We start from the raw sequence: 21,521 nt of genomic DNA, 5'->3' as shown, positions 1-21,521 counted from the left end.
AGTTCATTGTCAAAAACAAGCCTCGATCCTTTGATCTTTTCTTCGGCTGTGCATGCCATCTGAAATTAAAATATCCAACAATTTCAGTTTTCCATTAAATCGATTCATAAATCATGAAGTTATGAACTTTGCAAAGTCAACAACCTACCGTCATTTGAACTACGTTTCCTTCAAGCGCTGTTATCAGAGTAAATTACGTCGATACGTGTGAACGCTTAAGAAAACATCGATTCCGTATACTTTAAAATAACTATCTTACCAGTAGGAATAACTCTGTTCATTTGAAAAAAAGCTATTACGATAGGAAGCAACTTTGAAGGTTGTTTGTATAAAACCAGTTAATTTTCGTTCGACAATAAGTCAGGATATAGATAGATCCCACCGTATGTCCTATTTCTGATAACCAGAAAGCGTTACGTAATTGACGAAGATCGTTTTTATTACGAGCCACCGTATTATCATAATCCTCGATAGTTTCTCATTAAGAAAGCCAATGTAATAGGCATCAAGACAAACCAATGGAAACTGAGGTTATAGACGTCAGAACAACGAAGATAATCTGGTTTCTTGACAGAGCAATTCTGAACGATCGATCTCGAGATCTGGAAGTCAGAATTGTCTTCAAAAGATTGGGAAAAGCGTGAGAGCGAGGAGTCGAGGATCCGCTGAGAACGTTCAGAGACACCCATTGCCACCCGTCACTCATGCTCCGCTTTCAGCTTTTGCCCCTTCGACTTCCTTCCTTCCATTTTAGTCGGCTCTCTCGTTCCTCTCTCCACACAGGACTCCACCACGGCTCCAGGTCCGGCCCCGGCTGTTTCACCCACTCAAGTTTTGTCCGAGTGTTTGCGAGCGAGACCCGGAAGCCGCTTTCAAAGGATCAATAATTGGGGCCGACTGCAACCGTCCTTGAAAAGCTATAACCTAGCTAGTAGCTGATCCGGAGGATTGGTAGGTCGCGTAAAAATATATCGAAGATTCAAAGGAGCGATGCAGATGTATCGACGGGCATCGAAGGTGGTTCAAAAGCAAGTCAAACAAGGCGGAGCTACAGTGGAGGTTTGGTTATCCGGATTTTTATTCTGGACCCTTCGTATAGGCAACCCACAGAAATTTCATTCTCGAATCTTTGTCTCTTTCTGAGAAACCTCCTTAATATTTGACTGAAAATTGGTTGCACGATTCAGTAAAATATCGAATCAGTGTACACCCATTTTCTCTGACTTTTTCAAACCCTAAAACGGTAAAAGCTTAAACGTGGACATAAACAATTCAGTTTGCGCACATAGGGTTGATACGAAACAGGAATAAAAATGTTTCAACAAAGATGTTACAATTTCTTCTAGTTTCTAGTTAATTGATCGTTTCTTTAATAAGTATTCTCCTAAATCAGTTCTCCTAAAGCGAAATTTTGGTCAAGTCGACTGTACTACGTTTGCGTACATTTTTTCGAGGTTAACCGAAGTTAAAGGCGGTCGTTGAAAGCGCTTGTGAACGTTTAAAGTTCACGTGAAAATCGTTTGCAGCGCGTTTTGCTGCGAAAAAGCGCCGAGTCTCGTTACACGGGGCAACAAAAGGAAAAATATAATGTAACCCTGAAGAGCAATTACAATAAGTGCGACCTAGATTGTGTTCGTATACCTCGGACGCCGTTACGTTTCTATTTTCAGTGTTTTATACGACTTTTCCACGTCGCTGCTCGCCGAACGACGTGTACTATTTCAACGTGAAAGAACATTTTTGTAGCCAGCGTTCACGGGTGAGCAGTCATCGAGGCGTGAAGAGTAGCAGTCGATTAAATCGTATCGATAGATTGACGCGTGTCATCGAGAGTGATGGGTATTCGACATATTCCCGAGGGAACAGCCCCGGTGTACAGCAGGTGCCAACTCACGGCTGTACGTTTGGTTTATCAAAATTATAGAGGGAAGCAACGTTGGAGCAACGTAGAATGAATTTCCAGAAACGCGTTTCAATATTTTGGAACACTTAGCGGGAGCGTTACAGTAATCGTCGAGTATGTCGGATTTACAGTGGCTCGTGAAATTATCCTAACAGTTCTAGAAATCTTTTACGAACGTGTGTATTATGCGCGTTATACGAAACAGTTTGATATTTCATTAGCGCTATAACGAGATTCGACTATCACGGTTATACTAATTAAGTTTGAAAGCAATCTGAAAATGTACATATTCTAGAAGTTACGAGAGTACTGCTTGAACTCTGTTCGTTGCTTCATTCATATAAGTGAACACTATAATAATCACGACTCGTGTCTCGTAACTGTTTCAATCAAATTTCGAAACACTTTATATAACGCTTATATATATATATGTCTATCGTTAGAATGTTCAATGAGGTTGAAGCGATGAGCATCGACAAGAAGCGCGCAAATACCGCGCGACAACGTCGGAGGTAAGTGTAAAGGCTTGTACGAACAGACGAAGAGAGGAGGGGAATCGAGTGAATAAACATGGGGATTCGTGACCTTGGAACGTGTCACTGCACTTACGATACAGCAACTAGAAGTAGGTGAATGCAATTAATAATTAAGGAATGGCCACGACAACACCGACGACGAGGGTGCAGGCAAGCTATCGATCGTCCTTCTCAACCCGAACCATCCTCAACCCAAACCTACTGCCTTCCCGGCTACATTCAAAGACTCTTGCCGCCAACTCTTATTGCTTTTATATCCGAGACGACTACTTGTCGAGAAGGGTGCTCCGAACGAGGGACCTAAGATGCCATTCACCCGATTTTCTTCTCTTAATCTACGATGCCGGGGCTTTTTCGGGCCATTTGTTTCCAAAAGAGATCTCTTCCCGCTCTCTCGTGAAAATGGGTTTGTTCGAACGACACCGGCACCCGTATATTTTATCGGGCGAAAGGAATTCGTTGCCCTGCCGGTTTCAGGCTTCACGGAAACGATAGATCGGCCCAGCCGTGGATGAGCCATGAAATGCACCGACAAATATCGATGACACCATCGACGGTATACCCTTGTTCCGCTTTAAGCGGTTTGTCGATATTCTTCTCTCAGTTTCAGCAGCAAGAGTTTCAGATTCCAAATTGTGAAGAGTCGTTTCCCATTCGAAATGGAGCGACCAGGTATCTCGCGAAGATTCGATTCGCGTCGAAAAGCGCAGCCGTGGCACCACGCCCCGTCGCTCGCATTGCAGTCCAGTATTTCCGAGATAAAACGATTCCCGTTTAAATAGCTCGAAGAGGCGCGGTTCGCGTGATTAATATGCAAAGTCGAAGAGAAACGCTACGGGCGGACCGACTCATGACTGAAAGTCGAGGCAAGAATAAATTACGAGCCAAAAGAGCGACTGGGAATGAGAGTAAAAGGCGTTAGTCAAAGACTTACGTCCCCGGTTTCTTTGTTCTCCGAGCTCTCAATCTACTCGAGAACATCGAAAGAGTCTTTCGAGAAAAATTATGTAATTGCTCCGCCATCAGAGCAATTGTTTTAAACTTCGCTCTCGGGGAAGTAACGAGCTCATACTACGGGATTAACGCGGCGTGTAAATCACGATGCGTCGCGAATAAGGCCGCGAACATACGGAGCGACGAAACAAGTAATGGCACAGTTAATGCCGATGTTCCAAATGCCAATCTCGCCGTTCACTGCTTGCCGTATGTTCACGACCTAACACACTCCGCGTCGCCGACTCGAGTCGTCCGTATTGAGCAAGGCGACGCAGAGTCTGAGAAGTTGAAACTCGCGTTCGTCGAGAAACATCCAATTCTACTTGCAAATCGAGCGCCGTTGCACAGTCATGTCGCAATACCGATCGGATTATTCCTTTTTTTTTCTCCTCTATGTACTTACGTTAACTCCTTTTATAAAGATCTCCCGGCGAATTGTGTCAAGAAGAAGAAGAAGAAGAAGGAAAAGAATGAGAAAGTGAAAGAGAAAGAGAGATTAAGAAAGAGAGGGGATGCACGAATAGATCAGTGACCTACGCTAAGGCAGGCGAGTTAGACATGCATGATCTACTGAGTGGTGTTCGGTGAGGAGTATCATATATATACATATACGTAATAAGTATAGAAAGGGTGTGCGTGTGGGCGGCAAGCTTCATTCACCATTCCTGCGGCTCTGTGTGTAGGAAGACAAAACAAACCGTCAACATGCATGTACCATACATGACCGTGTACTAAAGTTGGATATTTATCTGGAAAATGTGATTAGAAGGGTCTTTAAACCATGTCATAGTCCAGCCTAATGTTTACACTGTCCCGTAGTAAAGCGTTCGTTTATAGTCGATTAATCGCGCAACTAGGGCCGACCACGCGTTTATTCGTCTCGCTGTAAACGTTAATCGGTACGACGATGATCATGATCGTAGTAATAGAATGTAAACTGGACAGTTTAATCGTCGTGTTCCACGAAATTGGAACGCGAGGATCGCGCGCACTCTACGCATCTACGCACGAGCATGTAGTGTCTAGATTCTAAGTGTCTAGCTATTTCCAGCTAAAAGTAATAGCTAGTAATTAACTAATTTCTCAGCTATATGTGGATTATGTCATTTTGGTATGTACCTGGCTCAGGCTTCTAAAGCTACTTGTACTGGCGCTGCGGGCCTGTAAACACAAGTACAGTACAGGTCACCAATCACCACACACTGCAGTTGGAAAAGTACAAATAGAGATATGCTATAGAATATAGATACATAGAATAGTAAGGTGGTTACATATAACATGGAATGGTATAGAGAGTAGAATAAGAGTATGACTGTGACAATTTGCAGAGTTACGGGTACGCGCGTATACTTTTGGGTCAGTTTGTTGCGTTACACCTAGACAGGGGAAAGAACGTTGTTACGATAAAAATCTTTGGTTCGACGTGCAAGCAGGGAAGATGTCTTTGTGACAGAGCTAAACTTTTCAGGATGTCTCTTGTAATATACCGAATAATCTGTAATTACAAATTACTGGTGAATTGCTTGTTGCGTCCAAAAAATGGTCCCAAGAAAAATTAATTGGTTTCGAAGAAGATACGATCTGGTGTTATTTTTGTAAATGGTCACATAGAAGCCATATAATAGTCATATAAATAAAATTAAAACTAATTGCAGCAGATTGTGTCTTCTCGAAAGCATTCGATCGTTTTTCCATACATCAAATAATTTAGGAGTAATTTGTGATTATAGATTGAAATAAGACATTCCATATAAAAGGTATAAAGTTATTTCTCGAAATGGAATCTTCCCTGCTGGTACAATTACGTGAACTGAGCTCGTGGACATTTGTCAAATTCGCAAACACGGTATCATGGTAGTACAGCGTATTAACAGCAGTGCACACTGAACATATACGACAGCATAGCGTGGGTTCTCAGTGTTGAACAATTACGAGGCCAGTTTTCGTGTTTTTCACAGTCATATGTAGCTCGTTTTTCTGTACAATCAAAGCGTTTAGGAGAAGCGAGAAAGATAGTATCTCGTGAAAAAATAGAAAGTAAGTGGTTCGTGTCGATCGTTTCGTGAAACGTGTGCAGATTAAACTTGCCGCGTACTTGCAGCGTTTTCACCACTGCCGCGTTCTCCGCATGAATCTCAAACTTGTGAAAACTGTCGCACGCGTTTCTTCCTGCCAGTTTCCTCGATGTTTACGGGCCAATTAGCTTAATACGTGCCTTGCGACCGATCCCAATTCTGATAATTATACCGTCCTTGATAATAAGTTCTCGACCAAACTCAACAGTATTAATTTAACTCCAAATATCTTTTACGATGTAAAACGTTACGATATGTATATCATATCGCTCTAGTGGCGTGCAAATGTTTTCGATCGGACGGATCTTTCACTTTATAGTCCAAAAGGGGCGTCTAAAAGAATTTTAATTAATATCGAATCAAAGAATACGGCGAATAAAAAAGGACGGTAGAAGATTAAATTTTCTATGAATTTGTCTGTACTTGCTTCGTGGCAACTTACGCTGCGAATATAAATCGCAGATAGTATGCACGTATTTTTCGTGGACAGTTATGAGCAATAGTTTCTCTCGTCTCGGAAAAGAAAAAGCGAAATAAGAAGAAAGGCAACGTTTCGTTGCCGCGACTTACTCGGTTGCTCGAGAGTTGGCATTGTCGTTTTAATTGGACAGCGGTTTCGTTCGTCAAAGGTAACGAGGCGGTACGCGCGACTGGTGAAAGACTTAATTTGCTGGTTTTACAGAGCTCTCGATTGCATTTCTGCTCGATATGAAACCTTCAGAATACCTTTTTAAAATAGTGTCCTGTCAAATGAGTTAATTGGATCGTCGAAACGCAATTAATCTGCCCCATCTGTCCTAGTAACGAAACGACGAATGAGATTTTAACGTTCGTATCTTTACACGCTTATTAACTCTGTGAAAATCGTAGTTTCATTTTTCCTTCTTTCTCGCTCTTCGTTTCCTCATTCCGCAAACATCGCCATTCGTTTGTTTTAATTTTTATCTCGCGAAGGTTCGATCATTATCGTCACGAACGTCGAATATTTTATTTCACAGCGATAAGACGAAGGGTAGATTGAAAAGATTTCTTATTTCTACGTAATATCTAAGTTTCGTAAAACAATGAAATCGTACATATAGTTTCATAGAATAATAACAAATGTAATTTAAAAAGTAATAAACGTGTCTGCACGAAAATATTTACACGAAAAAAATCGTGCCAGTGTTCATTGTGTAACGATTAAAATATTCATAAAAGGATTTCACATTTATCCATAAAATTATCGGAGTGGTCTGTACAAGATTAATTTTTAATGATTTCGGGTTACGTAGCCAGTTTCAAAAGCACAAAGTCGAACTCGTTCTCGAGCACGAGTTATATTCGACGAGTGTGACCGATCAAAGAGCAATTACTCAAATCTTTTTCAAAGTTGTTCCAATTAAAGTTCTGATAGAAAGGGTCGTGCGTGATGGTTATTCGTCTGGTAAGTAGAGACGATTGACATTGAACGCTTTAAGATTCAACCTGACTAGATCTTACGAACATCACGTAATTAATATTCGCTTAATTATCGGAAAATTGAAATGCGCTGATTAATAACGTCATGTCGAATCGTACGGTCGAGAAGCATTTTGACATGTGCCGAGTTTTATTAGTCTTTTATTAAACTTCGTCGATACATTTTAATTAAGAAAATAAATAAATAAAAGAATAACTTTATATACACGTGCCGTTTGAAGTTTTATTAAAAAGGGAGCAAACGTGAAAAAAACCGACCCACGATACTATCGATTTCTAATAGTATTCATTTGGTGCTGGAACAAAATGTCTTGGGCTACTTTGTTACTCTGATGCACACTATATTCGTTATTCTCGTAAACGACATTTTCAGTGTATCCTTTGCAAAGATTTCTTAACACTCTGCTTTTCGCGTAAATCTACTGATAACTTCAATCAGTAGCCGATGTTCGCTTAGTAAAAAATTTCAAGTATACTTTACGTAACGAGCGACTTGCGCGTGATATCACCGGACATTACCATTCGGTCTGCATTTGACAACACGTTGGTGCAACCGGACGTGAAAGTGTTAATTATTCTTAATTATTCACGAGAAGCTCATACGTGAAACTCGTTTAACTTCGAGACAGCTCGGAGTTGTTCAACAATCATAGCCCACCGAAGTCCATAGATCATTAGAATTCCAGTCAGCCGTAAATGTTCGATAATTGGATATTCGCCGTGGGAGTCAGCGATGGACACGCGGAATATTTTCACGGATGAGCCGAGCGAAAATTTGCAAAACAATTACGCAACTAGGGAATAATTTGTGGCGCGTGCTACGTGCCGTGTCCGACACGAGCTGCTGCGAATAAATGTATCGCCGGCAACGTTGTTAAATAATTGAATTATTAACGACGTCTCATTTTACGTTCGCTTCTATGCGAGCCGCTCGATAATTTGTTCGCGTTGCTTCTTTGAAAATAGACGCGTGGGATCCCGACAGTGGGAAAATACGTATGTATAGCGCGCATATAGAGTTTCTACAAGCCGATAACACGAACGACAGTAAGTTACGGCGAGCAAAACGACCTAGTAACGTAAACGAGACATAAACGAGATAAAATGGAAGACGCCACCCCGTCGAGATATGCCAGCCTGGTTTACACGTTGTTGAAGGCTTTAGGGCTTAGCGTTTTCAAGAGGATACGCTGGCTAATCCACCAAAAAGTCATGCGGAGAAACTCCGATAAGGCCTGATGCAGACGAGCGGCTTTCCTCTTGTGCGAGCACGCACGGTTATTGGAAGATAAGCAATGCGCTCGAAGTGACAAAATGATGCCCGTTAACAGATGCGCGACAGTCGTGCACCTACATATAAATACACGGTGGCTACGAAAAGTATTCGTACTGGTAGCATTTTGATCTAAACTCTTCCGAGTTGTCTACAAACTGAGAATTAAGAAATTAGCGACATGTCTTTCCTGTATGGTTTTTATAGACAAACGTACTTCATCGTCAGCGCACGATATAATTGCAATGGACCGTTGAAACACGGAAAATCCACTCGTCTGCGTCAAGTTCAACCCTTAACTGTTATCCTTGGCTCATATAAGTAATTACAATTTACATTATTTAATATCAAAATATATATCATTTTAGATATAGTTCGAGAAAATGAAACACTTGAAAAATAAGTACTTTACTGCAACGATATCGGTCAAGGGTTAAGAATACTAGGAGCCACAGATGTCTGTAGATCGGACAGTGAAGAAATCGCGTTTTGTGTTTCGTGTCGACTGCCGATTTTTCGACAAACTTACAAATGATTGGCATAACGCTGCCAGTCGTCGATAGGCTCTTAATTAGCGGCGACAGCAGGAAGCGGAAAAAGGTCGAGTATATTCGAAGGGAAGAGCACTTGAACAACGGGTTTAGGAAAAGTTCGTCGTCCGGCAAAGGGCGGATTTAATTTCCGGTCCTCGATAGGACACAACCTCGTAATGAACTTTCTTATCGTTCTCCTGCTTGGCTCTGACTCTATCCAATGCCCATTGGTTGCGGCTGAACTTTGAACGGTTAGACGGAGACCGCCATTTGGCCGCATCTACGTGCCAAAGACGATAACGTTCGATAAGATTTTTTCTTTAAATTCGTCTGTAATTTTTCCTCCGACGCGAGGCCTACTGTTTTATCTCATTCGCCTAAATTTTCTCTTTGCTGTTCTAACCGCGTATCGTTTCACCAGGAATGACGCGAAAAGCTCGGAGAAATGAGAAACATTTCAACTAAACGTCGCGAATTTGATACACGGTCGACTTCGTTGGTATGCACCCTATGCTCGCAATTCTTTCGCACTGTTCGCTACGTTTTCCCTGTGTTTTCAATGTTTGCTTTGCTTTCTCGCTACTTTCTATCGTCAATTGTATTCAGGTAATACGCAATGACGAGATTCATGCGGACGATATGTGGCTCGAGTGCGAAATATGACATGCGAAATCCGAAGCTTTACATTTCGCTGATTATTCTCTTCCAAACTGCAAAAGATTCGATTGCGATTCTTTGGACAAAAAGGTTCTGATTATTTGATTCGATCTTGTGCCATCAGCTTGTTACGTACATATGTATACTACCGTCCAAAGTTCCTGAACACACGTTTATCTCTGATCAGATGTATTTCAATTACGTAATTAAGGATAAACTGCAACGATAGGATCACGTGGATATTACCTTGCTCCTATTTCTTGGCGCGAAGTCTTCCTTGCTGGCCTTCCGCCGCTTGTCTTTCAGGATCATTCTCGCCGCAGCGAACGCCATTCTGCCGATGCACTTTCTTCCGTCCCTTTAGCAATTTCGAATAAGGAACACGAAACTCGTGCTCAACGATTGATCACACGCGATAATGCACAGCCGAACACCAGTCCTCGTACTTACGAATTAAATTCCCTTTTTATTTTTATTGCTTTTTTTCATCACACGGATTATCGTTGAATTAACGAGAATTTACCACTACGATTTAATCGACACGACATACGTATGAATATGTATACGTGAATTGAAATTCGCTACGTTTGTACTACGCGATATCTACATGACTCTCCTTCCCTTCTCTCCTCGTATATATCACTAGACTATAACTAATATTGACGTCGTCTTCTCGGGCCGGGCGTCCTTGTTGTTGATTCTTCCCTTTGCTTATTCTACTCGCTTCTTGCCCGGTTTCGATTTTTCTTCGACTGGTTTCACACGCGACCGGTCTCGAGAAGGCGAAAAGATCGCTGAACACTATCGTTTACGATTTTGAGGATAAACACAGCCAGGGGTTATCGCGGATTGACTAGATTCAGCTTCCTCGTCTTTGGAGTTTTATCGTGAAATTGACCGTGCGGTGTAGCGACGCCTGGCGTCGCCGTCGGTGTCTCTGTTTCCTGTCGCTTCTCGTGAGTAGCTCGTCGACGGGCTCTCGCGGAAGCTCGACGAGGACATTTGCCTGTCGCGATGTCACCGTTATTTCCGGTGGATTCTTCGTACACGACGTTTCTTCGATAAATATACGCGACGTTTCTTCGATAAATATACGCAACGTTACGCTATCTCTATCTTCCACTTCTTTCTTCTTCTGTTTCCTTTTCTTCTTGCGCGTATTATTCTCCTCTAAACGACTACATACCAGGCGACACGAGCCGCAACTGATGCGTCCTCATGGCTCGATCGATCTGTCATTAGTTGCTATAATTATGGCCATGGATCTGAAAAGAAACAGGTTCGTTGCGGACGACTCGCCTACGTGTCTCGATCGATCCTCGAACGATGTTTTCAAACCCAAGTAACGAGGTGCACAGCCTGCCCGTTTGAATAATTAAACACCCGCCATCATCTTGTCGGTCATTTCGTCGGGCTATTTTCGCGCGGTCGCCCGTCTAAAATAACCGGAAATTATGTCTTAAAAAAGGACTTAACTTTCTCTCTGATTTGTTGCCAGTGGACGTTAGCCTCGATATGGCTCAAGGACTAAATACAATCAACAAATGATTATAAAATATCGAAATAATTACAGCTAGCTGTTTCATCGAAAGTGGCCCAGTGTAATTGCAATTAACGTTCGTGATAAACGATTTATACACAAAGCTCAGAAAGCTTTTTGATCAGACCACGTACAAACGATGATCTCTTCACCTGCACGGTTGTTCGTTTTTGCAGGCAAAACGCTCGAACCACCATATAACGAAAAAGAACGGCTCGACTCTTCAGCAAAGCGAGTTTTTGAAGAGGCGTCGACAAGCCCTATTGGAGATGACGAGAAACGAAAGTAGAATGGGCCGTGTTTGCGTTTGCCCTGAACCGCGAAACTTTTCTAATTAAATTCGTTCGCCTAACGCCTCGATAGATTTCGCAGGGGAACGTGAAAGGCAAAAAAAGGAAATCGAGGAGAGCTCGAACGAAACCTTTTCACACCGTATGCTTCCGCGTTTTACACGAACATAAAGATTCCGTGGAAAAACGTAGCGTCAGCCACTTGCGTAAATCTTGCGCGCGCTTTCGACCCTTTTGCCGTAAAAAGAATTCGGCTCATACCAAAAGCCCACTCGTCGTAAGAGTATAAAATATTTTCCTTTGCATGATAATGGCGGGGCATTACACTGCGTATAATTTATCCAGTTATTTACAGAGGAAAACTCGCTAGAAAAATCCGTACACTTCTGCTCGTAAGTATCAGAATACATAGTGGTTTTTTCATTTAAATTCATTTGTAAGGCTAACGAGAGGCACGCGATGAATTAAAAATCATACTTTTATAATTATTCTTCGAACTTTCGTAATTCTCTAACCTAACTCCTATTGAAATCTTTTCGTACAAATTAAATGCACAACTTGGAGAAGTTTTCTTAAGATCTGGCTCGAAGTTTGGTATTAATAAGAACAACTGCAATGGAAAAATTAAAATAACACGAGTGCTAGAAATAGCTAAATAGCCAAAGTAAGAGAAACATAGCGGATATAGGCGAGAAGAAATTTAAGCACAGACGATACCGATTAAGTGATTTAGAAATTCTCTGAATAAGTCCCAAGAATGTAAAGGTACGAAACATGGTATTTTAATTATAGGTTTGCCTAAATTTGTCGACGACAGGATAAGGCCAAAAATTGCTCTCGTATTTCTTCTCGTGACGCGTGTCTTCCGACCGTTTCCTGATGGACAGCGAATACTTCTTCGTCTCCGGGATTCTACGAGTGATACATGACTCCTGTTCCACGATTCCGAGGTATCGCGTTTAAATCGTCCGGTTCGCGTAATTTGCGTTTTGCTCTAACGAGATGAAAATTCCACGATAAATTCACATCTCGAGCAAAACATGCCACGAAAATGGAGCAAGTTTAAATCGATGCAACGGGTCGCGTTATTCGTGCCTAAAGCAGGGCCCACCGATGGTAAATCATTTTACCTTGAAAATTCGGCGCTCGATATCGTTCCACTTGGAATTAATTTCCATGAAATTCCATGTATCCGTAAAAACGTTTTTAGAAACGTTCAAGTACTTTCGTGATCTATTATATATACGTATTCCTTGATGATCACTTATTGCAGAAGATTTCTCAAACAACGTTTCGCGTTACGTTAAATAACGAGATGCGATATTGGCGCGAAGCGACAAACGTTTTAAAAAGTACGTACGATAATACATCAGCTAATGACGAGGATAGAATTGAATGGCGTCGAGATAAGAAAGCAGAAAGCTCAAAGTACGACCTCTTACGATTATAACGAGATGATATAGTACCTGAGGAATAACGTAAAAAGTCCCGTTAAAAAGTGCTATCCAACGGTGTGCTGTTACAGATTACCTTTCGAGGTGTGGCCGTGCAACGTACGTCTGAATCTACTTAATCGATTCCGCGTGCAAACCCAGCTGCACAGAACCTATCGAATTTTCTATAGAATATTCCGAGCGAAATAACTGCAACGAATTTTGTCGAGATCGCGTATACAATGTTCGTTTAATTCGTAGTCACGGTTACTCGGTGCACGTGTAACGGTTAAATAAATTATATCCTTTATCGATTGGGCCATTGTAATCTAAAATCAGACACGCGCGAACGTGTTTCCGCGAATCGTATCTGATCCGATTTCTGTCCTGTATGACACGTCAATATCGACAACGTGTACGACATGTTTCACAAAAAAAATATGCTTCCACCTTTTATAAAAAGAAAATTTCGGCTGTATTTCAAACAGACGAATCGTTCTTCCAGTGATTAAAAAAAAAAGAGAACATTCAGGAATATTCCCATCATTTTCTTCCGCGTTATTTTTTCCAGCAAGTTTTCTCGTTTCTTTTTTTTTTTTTTTTTTTTTTTAGTTTCGACGAAGTTTATCGTGGAGAAGAAAGAGATTCGATTTCCCCCGATGAAACGGCAGATGGTAACGATAGTTCGAACGACAGAGTAATAACGTCGATAAGAGCAGCCCATTGAAACTCCAATGAGATTTCTCGAGGATCAGTTTCAGTGAAAAATTGCAATTTCTGCTTGTCCAGGGCTAACAGGTTCTCGGGGAAGCGAACGATTTTAATCGGATGCGTGTATCGACCTGGACGAGAGTCATTTTCCTCTCGAAATCAAAACAACGGATTTCATCCTTTTACGTCTCCTGGAAACGTATCGGACGAATCTCGCCAACAATTCCTTCCGATCCATTGCCGATTTTTGCTCCCCTCCTAACTAGATCGTATCCGGGTCATTCCGTTCGATGACGTCCACGAAAAATTCGACAGCCAAAATGAGGGAACCGATACGATAAATGCGAGCGACCAGCCGCGAAATCGAATCGTCGATAACGAACTCTCGATGCACAGGGATCTTCCAGCAATTCCGAAGATTATGCGCATCTCGAATGGGAGTCTCGTTTTCAACGAACGAAAAATTATGTCGATTTTGAACGAACGACACGTCCACGAGGAAAGATTAATCTAACAGTGTGGCCTACTTCACGCAAAATAAAACAACGATATATTTCTTTGTAAAAGAAGACGGTTCAATGCTGTTTACGCGAACGCCGATAAACGTGATCGACGTCCCCGCATCTCCTATCGCGAGGCTTTTGATTTATCATTCGAAAAGTTTCGACAGTGTGTCCTGAGGGGTAAAAACGAACACAGTGAGAAATCAACGTGTTTCGCGATACCTCAATGTGCTTCTAATGAGAACGTATTGCCGTGTTATCTCGTCCGAACGATACAGACTGAATTTACAATTAGTTGCTACTCCTGTCACGAGCCGCTCGTTTCAGGCTTGTGTGTCGTGGCTGACGTTCCGGCCTCGCCTCCGGCGGAAGCTTAAAACTCGATTAAACGACTACTGATGCAATGTCAATCGGACGAGAAGCCGCGGAAACTGGATTAACGTCTGTCAGTGTCGCGTTGTTCGCGTGCATTCGAGACCGAGCGTCGCGTTAAATAAGACTGACAATTCGCGAAGAAATCGAAAGGAAAGTACAGACAATGATCCTTTCAGTTAAGTCAAAGACAATGCTGATAATTCCATCAGGCAACTATAACGATCTCTATACTGGTATTAATTAATCAACTAATTAATTTTCAACAGCTCTTCCAAAGAGTCCTTGTTAATTTCTATCTAAAGCTTAATACTACGAAGACGCGCAGGTTGCACATACGAAATTTATGAAAGTACACGAAACGTGCACACAGCACGGTGCTTGTTCTAATTTCTAATACTTTGACTATCGCGATATCATCCTATTGCAACGCTTTTAAATTAACCAGTAAGAGGATCATCTATAAAATAGGAGAGCGCGATAGTCTATCCTGCGAGTAACGTGAATGGTGACCGAGATCGGAAGGGCGTGACATCGGATAAACGGTAGCGGACGTTACCATCCTTTCTACGTCGCGTTTACATCGCAAATTGTCGTGCCCATTAACCTGCACCAGCAGTTATAAACCTATCGTTGTAAAAATAGAATCGAACCCGATGTTCGATGGATGTTTCAGTTTGTTTTTCAGGCGTCCGTATGTCTGGCGATGAAACAGCAAGTGTGTATGCACGTTGCTGGTATGCAGAGAAATGGAGTCACTAGGCTATCGGTGGCGTGGCTCGTTGTTTAGGTTAACAGCCCCTAGTCACGCACGACCGAACGGATCGCGGCTACATCGTTCTGGATACACGTCCACTCTGTCCTTCCTTTTTAACTCGCTTTATCATTCTAGATCTCTGCGTAGCCCAATGGCCACGCCGTGTCCCTGGCTTCGATCCGCCAGACCCGCTGCCACCAGCGAATCAAATTGCAGGACACGGGTCTTCACCTTCCGCTGTGATGTACCGGTGATTAAAATTCCTCGTTACTGCGATCCTTGGCTTCGTCTCCCGCCGGGACTCGTCGTTGCAATAGATTTTTCGCTGCAGACGAGCTACACCCGTACGAGATGGCTTAACGTTTCATCCAATCCATCTTCCTAGAAATTGTGCGGATGTAGGCCGTATTCTCGGTATTCTGTGCGCAGCTATCTTCCGCTTAAGCATCCACGTACGAGTTTCCAGTACTATAAACCGATATTAATTCTTTACCGGGAACGAGAAACGTTGTAGAATTCCCTCCCATTAACTTTCTAATTAAAAGCAGGATTTACAAGGGAGGATTTATCGAATATCCGGGAAAAATTCATCCGTGGGCACATTCAAAATTGATTAATTATTTCCTAGCATAAAACGTCCCATGAATTTCTTATCGAGGAAATCAAGGTTGAATTGCTTCATATATAATTTGATGTTTGTTCTCTTTCTATAATCGTAATCGTAGAATAAAATAATCATGGGAAAATATTCTTCAGAAAACGGAAATATCTTCGAATACAGATTTCGTGGTTGGTAATTTTGTAATATACGTTTATAACACTGCCATTTATAACGTTGGAAAAATCCTGTCTGCAGAGCTAAAATTCCGAATGCAAAGGATTGATATTGGCCAAACGCGATCAACAACATTGGCTATCTTAATAAATACGAAACAGTATAAATCGTATAGTCAAAGTTGCGGTACGCTCAGCGTTTCATAACGTGCATAGTGAAGATTATCTGTCAGAGCTTCGGGGCATCGATGGGGTCACGTAGTTGGAGTTCGTTAGAGCGTCTAAACGCAGGGTTGGTTATCGGAAGCCAAGGATGGCGAAACTTCCATTAACATTGCTCGAATTATCAATCTGTAGCGCTTTCATTAAGCTTTCGCAGTTCGGAATCGACTTACGCGGAAAACGGTCACTGGAGAGAATCCTTTCCCGAAATCCTATCTTTCGTGCGTCCCGGTCCATCTTTGTTACTCCCGTGGGAAGTTGGTGTGGAGGTAGTATTGATCACTCCCATGCTGCGCCCACCTCCACCCTCTACGTCCTCCGACCTCTGTTTTCCATCCTCCGTTCTGCATCCTCCGTCCTTTATCCTGCAGCCTCTTCAATCTGCCACCTTCCACGTTTCGTCTTCACGCTCTTCGTCCCTTTGTTCAATCGTTATTCCTTGATCCATCGTATCTTCCGCGAAATAACATCTTACGAGAATATCTACGAGATGTTTGAGAAAGTTGGGCTCAAACCTCGAGAAGAATATGTAGCACACATCGAAACAAGCAAAGGGATCTTAATTAACACGGGTACGAATGTTAACGAGTTTTAAAGTTGCAAGACGTTTTCAACTGTGAGCTGGCAATGACATATTACAACTTTTCGCCGTTAGATTAATTATGTAATAATTAATTATGTAATCGTACTTTGATATCGCTTCATAACAACGATAGAAGAATATATAGTTTATCACTTTGGGGTTGTAGCGTTCGTGTGCATGTATTGAGTTATTCGCCAGTTATTTGTCACTTTTACATTATTTAAATAATGGTTCTGCGAGGAAACGCGGCGGAACGTATGTTGAAACGAATATAAAGTACTGTAAACGGAGCTAGTTAATACCGTATCGATGAAAACGTTTCGCAATTGCGAAGCTAATCATGCTTGAACGTTTATTGAAACGTTTTTATTTATTTCGATCGATACTAGGTATATCTTCCTGAGGTTCGATCCCAAATTTTTAAAACACTCTATATAGGCATCAGTCTATTTTCTGGTTCGATTAACGTCTCAATTATGCGGGTGTTAAACCAAAATCAAGCGGAATTAACACGTCGGATTCTCATCTGACGTCATGTTTTTCACTAGACCAGATCCGACAAGGGAACATCCGGTAAAAGCTGTACCAACCGGCTACCCATAAAAGGGATCGTCCTTCTAATAAAAAAAAAAATCTGGTAATCCCGGTCTGAATGGCGGAGGCAAGAATTTCGCTGCTTTTTCGCGTCTGGGCTCGCATTTTTTGTAAGCCGCCCCCGGCACTTCGCAACCAACAGCGTGGTGCGCGCACGCTAAATCCCTTTTTCCGGGGAGAACTTTTCACACAGGCTGCCGTGACTGTGAAAATAGCAGCCGTTTCGAATCGCTGCGAATATTACGCCGAGGATGGAGGATTAACGGCTCCGAAACGGCAAAGACTGCTTTCCGTTGCGTAATCGATACACCACTGTGCGATATCGTTTTGCATTTCCATAGCTCGACCGCCGTGATTTACGATACCCCGATTATTTCCCATCGGGATGAACGCGAAAAACATCACTCGTTGTATCTTTTAAACGTTACTTCCGAAGTTGTATGACGCTCCGTTATTTCGGCCAAGATTCAACCAGAGTTGCAATCGTTGTTTCATCATTGTTCAAGGCTTGTATAATATATATATATATATATATTTGTGGTATGAGACAGTTGATTTATGGGAATCGTCAGCGTGGAACAGACTGAAGAAACGTAACGATGCTTACGACACTGGATCGTCGCCAGACTCGACGCCAGGCCACAGACGCAGAATTTCCGCGCTACGTATCAATGTACGATGTAAATGAAATCCTCGTTCACCTTGAAGGGGATGAACAGCGCTTGTTCCACGAGTAAAAAAACACCAGAGCCAGAACCCTTGACGTCACGTCAAGGAAAATTGTATATGTCTCGAAGATCGCGATCGAACATGAAGAAACAATTTGCTCGCGAGTGTATTAAAAGTAACACGCTCGAAGACAGTGCATACCTGTTGCCACGTATAAGCTTGCTGAGATCAAATTTCTTGCTATTTGTATCTTCTCGTGCAATGGAAGAATGACACGTTTCGCGATGTATCGGAGATTGCTAAGCTATCAAAAGCTACGTTCAACTATCAAAGTTACGTTTAACTTCTCCAAACGCCTGCACGTAGTCCTGCGTTTCGCAGAGGAGGCAATTAACCAGCTGAATTGCAAAGTGGTACTTGATGATCCTTTGAAATTTTAATCAAATAACCTAAGAACAAAAGCGCTAACATAGCCGAAAATTTAGATACAAAGAGGTAAAGGTTCTCCTACATTAGCACGATTTGAGTATTCGGTGATATTTAGACAAAGCGTGGGCCTCGATTGTTTGCCCTCTTTCAGGCGCCTTATGTAGCCTAATAGCCTCTCGACTTTAATCCAGCTACGCTATCGTCTATGAGTATTTCGACACTTCCAAATTATTGGGAATATATAAAATACAGTTGAAAGAAGCACGCATATATTTCTACGATGAAATCATCACTGCTAATAAACCCTTTTTTACTACGTACCAAATACAGTAATGATTTAAATGTAATTATATATATATATAAATTTTACAAATTCGTAGCAATTGATAAATTCCATCTGTAAAATTGTGAAAGGTAATTCTATAACGTACAACTCGTAATTTGTTAATTTATTAGTATTGTGCGTAACTTGATAATTTACTAATATATTATTAATGAACTAACAAGCTACAAAATATAATTATTTATTGATATAATAATTATACAATTCTCTTCCATAATTTTACGATTCTACACCAACTAGAATAATCGAATAATAGATAATTTGTAAAATTGACTTCTAAAATTTCATTTCTTCGATTATTATCAACCTTCTACTAATCCCATATAATGATCCATTAATAGTGCTAATAATTATTCACGCGTATCTTCCAAAACTTCAACAAGAAGTCAGTTGTGTAAGAGATCCCTGATGACTAAATACTTCTAGACTTTCACGTAGATCAGGACAAGGTTCCTCTCTTGGAAGGTTGGCATATCCAGGACGAAAGAGTGACGGCTCGAATTTGGGGCAACGTCTTCGACGTGTCAGGCCGGTGTCGGCCAGGAGGAATCTCGCGAACGGTCGCCCGCTCCGGAATATTTACCCAGCCGGGTTTACGTGCCGAAATCGTGCACGTGCGTACGCGTGCGCACGCTACCGTCCAGGTTCACGTCCTACTTACGATATCGAACTGCGGAAGGGCAGGGCACCCCGCAAAACGTTTCTGTCATTCACTATTTATCTGTGCACGCTCGAGCGGACGCGTGTTTTCGCACGCCTTTGTTCCGCCATCGTTCTGCCTTCGTTCTGCTTTCGTTCGTCAAAGGCCTGGTCCGCGAGGGAAATTCCTCGGGAAAATCGTTCGACGGTTTAAGTGCCAGCGAGCAACAGATTACGGATTGAATGGGCATTCGAGAGTAATCACGATAATGAGAAGGGATCCGTTCGATCGTCAGCCTGAAGGTAAGGCTGGGATTGTCGGCCAAGTAATTTTGTAATGTCTGTCGCGGTGGAAGCTAATGACGAAAAGTACGAATGGTAGGTTGGAGGGTTTGCTCGTTGAGAAAATAATCGAAATAATTGCGCCAATTAACGATAGGCGCATCTCTAGCAGAGCAACGGCGTAATGCTTCTGGGAGAAATTGCTCGTCGAAGAGGAGAGGCAGTTGAACGATGGCCAAGTGCAACTGTATGGCTATCTCTGTTACGGAAAGAGACTCTGTAATCGACTGGAACGTAATGGAAAGGGTCGCAACACGGAAACAGCAGCTCTGGAAAAGCGTTCACCCATTTACTAAGTAAAGAACTGGAAAGCTTGACGAGACAGTCTAATCATTCGGAAACATCCTGGGAGAATGCGTTAATTTTCGGATCTTCGTGTCTTTCGGCGGTTGAACAGAAGTATTTCAACGTGAAATGATCGACGAATGGAACAACCCGATAGATTCGAAACTATGTGTCTTTAGAAAATAGTAGAAACGAATAATATCAGTTTAGTTTTTACGTCGATATAACTTGACTAATGTTTTATATTTTACGTGAAAACGACCCTAGCATTTCGAATTGTCCTCGGCGCAATCGTAGCGATCGTATGGGTTTCGATTAGATGAAAAATCCGAGTTGTTGGTCGCGTGACTGAATGGTCGAGAGAGTTTTCGTGCGCCACGAAATACGGAAGAAACGCGGGACAAGCGGTCAGGGGTCCGGCCGGCGAAGACGGTGCAGACAACGAACGGAAAACCGGGCAGGAAACGAAGGGGTAAACGACAAGGAGATACATCGCGAGGAAATACGATTGTCGTTGATTATCTGAATAAACCGAGCCTATTTCACGCGAGTCGGTCTCTTTCAGCGAGCGATATCCGCCCAAAAGCAAGATCGCTTGAAATTTCACCGAGGTCGGTCGCTCGTTTATCGCCACCTGACAACCTTCGCGCTCTCCTCCGGGAATAACGAAAAAAATCCTTTCAAATCGCATACCAAGCTCTCGGGAATATCGACGTATTCGTCACTCGCGCCACTTCTATTTTCTCCGAACGTGATCTCGAGAACCTCTTATAAAGAACATCGCGTTTCGTTCGTTGGTTTATCAAGACGCCATGAAATCTTAGAAGAATGCTTAGGATCCTTAGAAGGAGGAAGGATATTATTAGCTCCCTGCTTTCTGATATATTAAACGAGATTACTTTAATTTTAGAACGTTACGATTAACACGAAAATCATCAAGATACTATAACTTAGGATAAGATCGGATTGTTTGAATTAATCTAATCGTGGTCCTTGCATAGAGTAATCAATCTTGCGTATCATGCAAACAATATTACTTTATCTTTAACGTAATCGTGAAAAAATGAGAAAATTCTTCTTCCGTTCATCGTAGCCACTATATCGAGCCATAAGTTCCTTCTTCGAGAGCGAGAGTTCTTCAGATTTTCAAGTTATATGGCTTGATGTCGCGTGAGACCGTCTTTCAGACAGTTGACTGAAATATCAACGACATTTGTCAAGCAAGCGGAATATTTCTGCGAGAATTTGCGAGCCGTCGACGTAACAGCTTTACGCAAATATCATTTGTCAGAGTTTCGTTTCACGACTATATTTCATGGTCTCGCGTGAACAACGTTCGCGTGTAATTGAACGGAGCGTGAGTCGCTTAAGTCCCCGCGATCTTATTAGGCTCGTTTCGTGGCTTAAATACCTAGAAACCAAACGTTTTTTTTAGAAATACACCAACAGGCTGCACGGATTTAAACGTTAAAAACTTTTCTCGTCGTTTCTCTCCTCGTCAATAATTCCCTTCGACCAAGATCATCGTTGAAAATGGAGGAATGTTATCGAGGGTGCAACGACTTGGCGAACAATAAGCCCTGAAATCTCTTCTCCCTGTG

General features: G+C 42.1%; 1 protein-coding gene across 3 annotated transcripts in view; it reads right to left on the bottom strand.

Moving 5' to 3' along the window:
• The window catches only part of LOC117154831 (neo-calmodulin), an 85,040-nt gene that overhangs the window by 27,742 nt on the left and 35,777 nt on the right, over positions 1–21,521 (bottom strand). Inside the window, exons 1-2 of one of the 3 annotated variants that reach the window (XM_033330167.2) lie at positions 9,681–10,693; positions 4,555–4,596 (exon numbers count right to left, since the gene is read on the bottom strand). The exons of 1 other annotated variant lie outside the window; for it this stretch is intronic. In XM_033330167.2, the coding sequence (XP_033186058.1) occupies positions 4,555–4,596; positions 9,681–9,767 (129 nt within the window). In that variant the 5' untranslated portion in view covers positions 9,768–10,693. Of the gene's footprint in view, positions 1–4,554; positions 4,597–9,680; positions 10,694–21,521 lie in introns of those variants that run through there. One more of the 3 variants, XM_033330169.2, reaches the window with a different exon arrangement.

Source organism: Bombus vancouverensis, chromosome 11, assembly GCF_051014615.1.
Source record: "Bombus vancouverensis nearcticus chromosome 11, iyBomVanc1_principal, whole genome shotgun sequence".
NCBI classification, from domain to species: Eukaryota; Metazoa; Arthropoda; class Insecta; order Hymenoptera; family Apidae; genus Bombus; species Bombus vancouverensis.
Note: the sequence above shows the minus strand (reverse complement) of the source record. Positions and strands in the feature narration are given on the sequence as shown.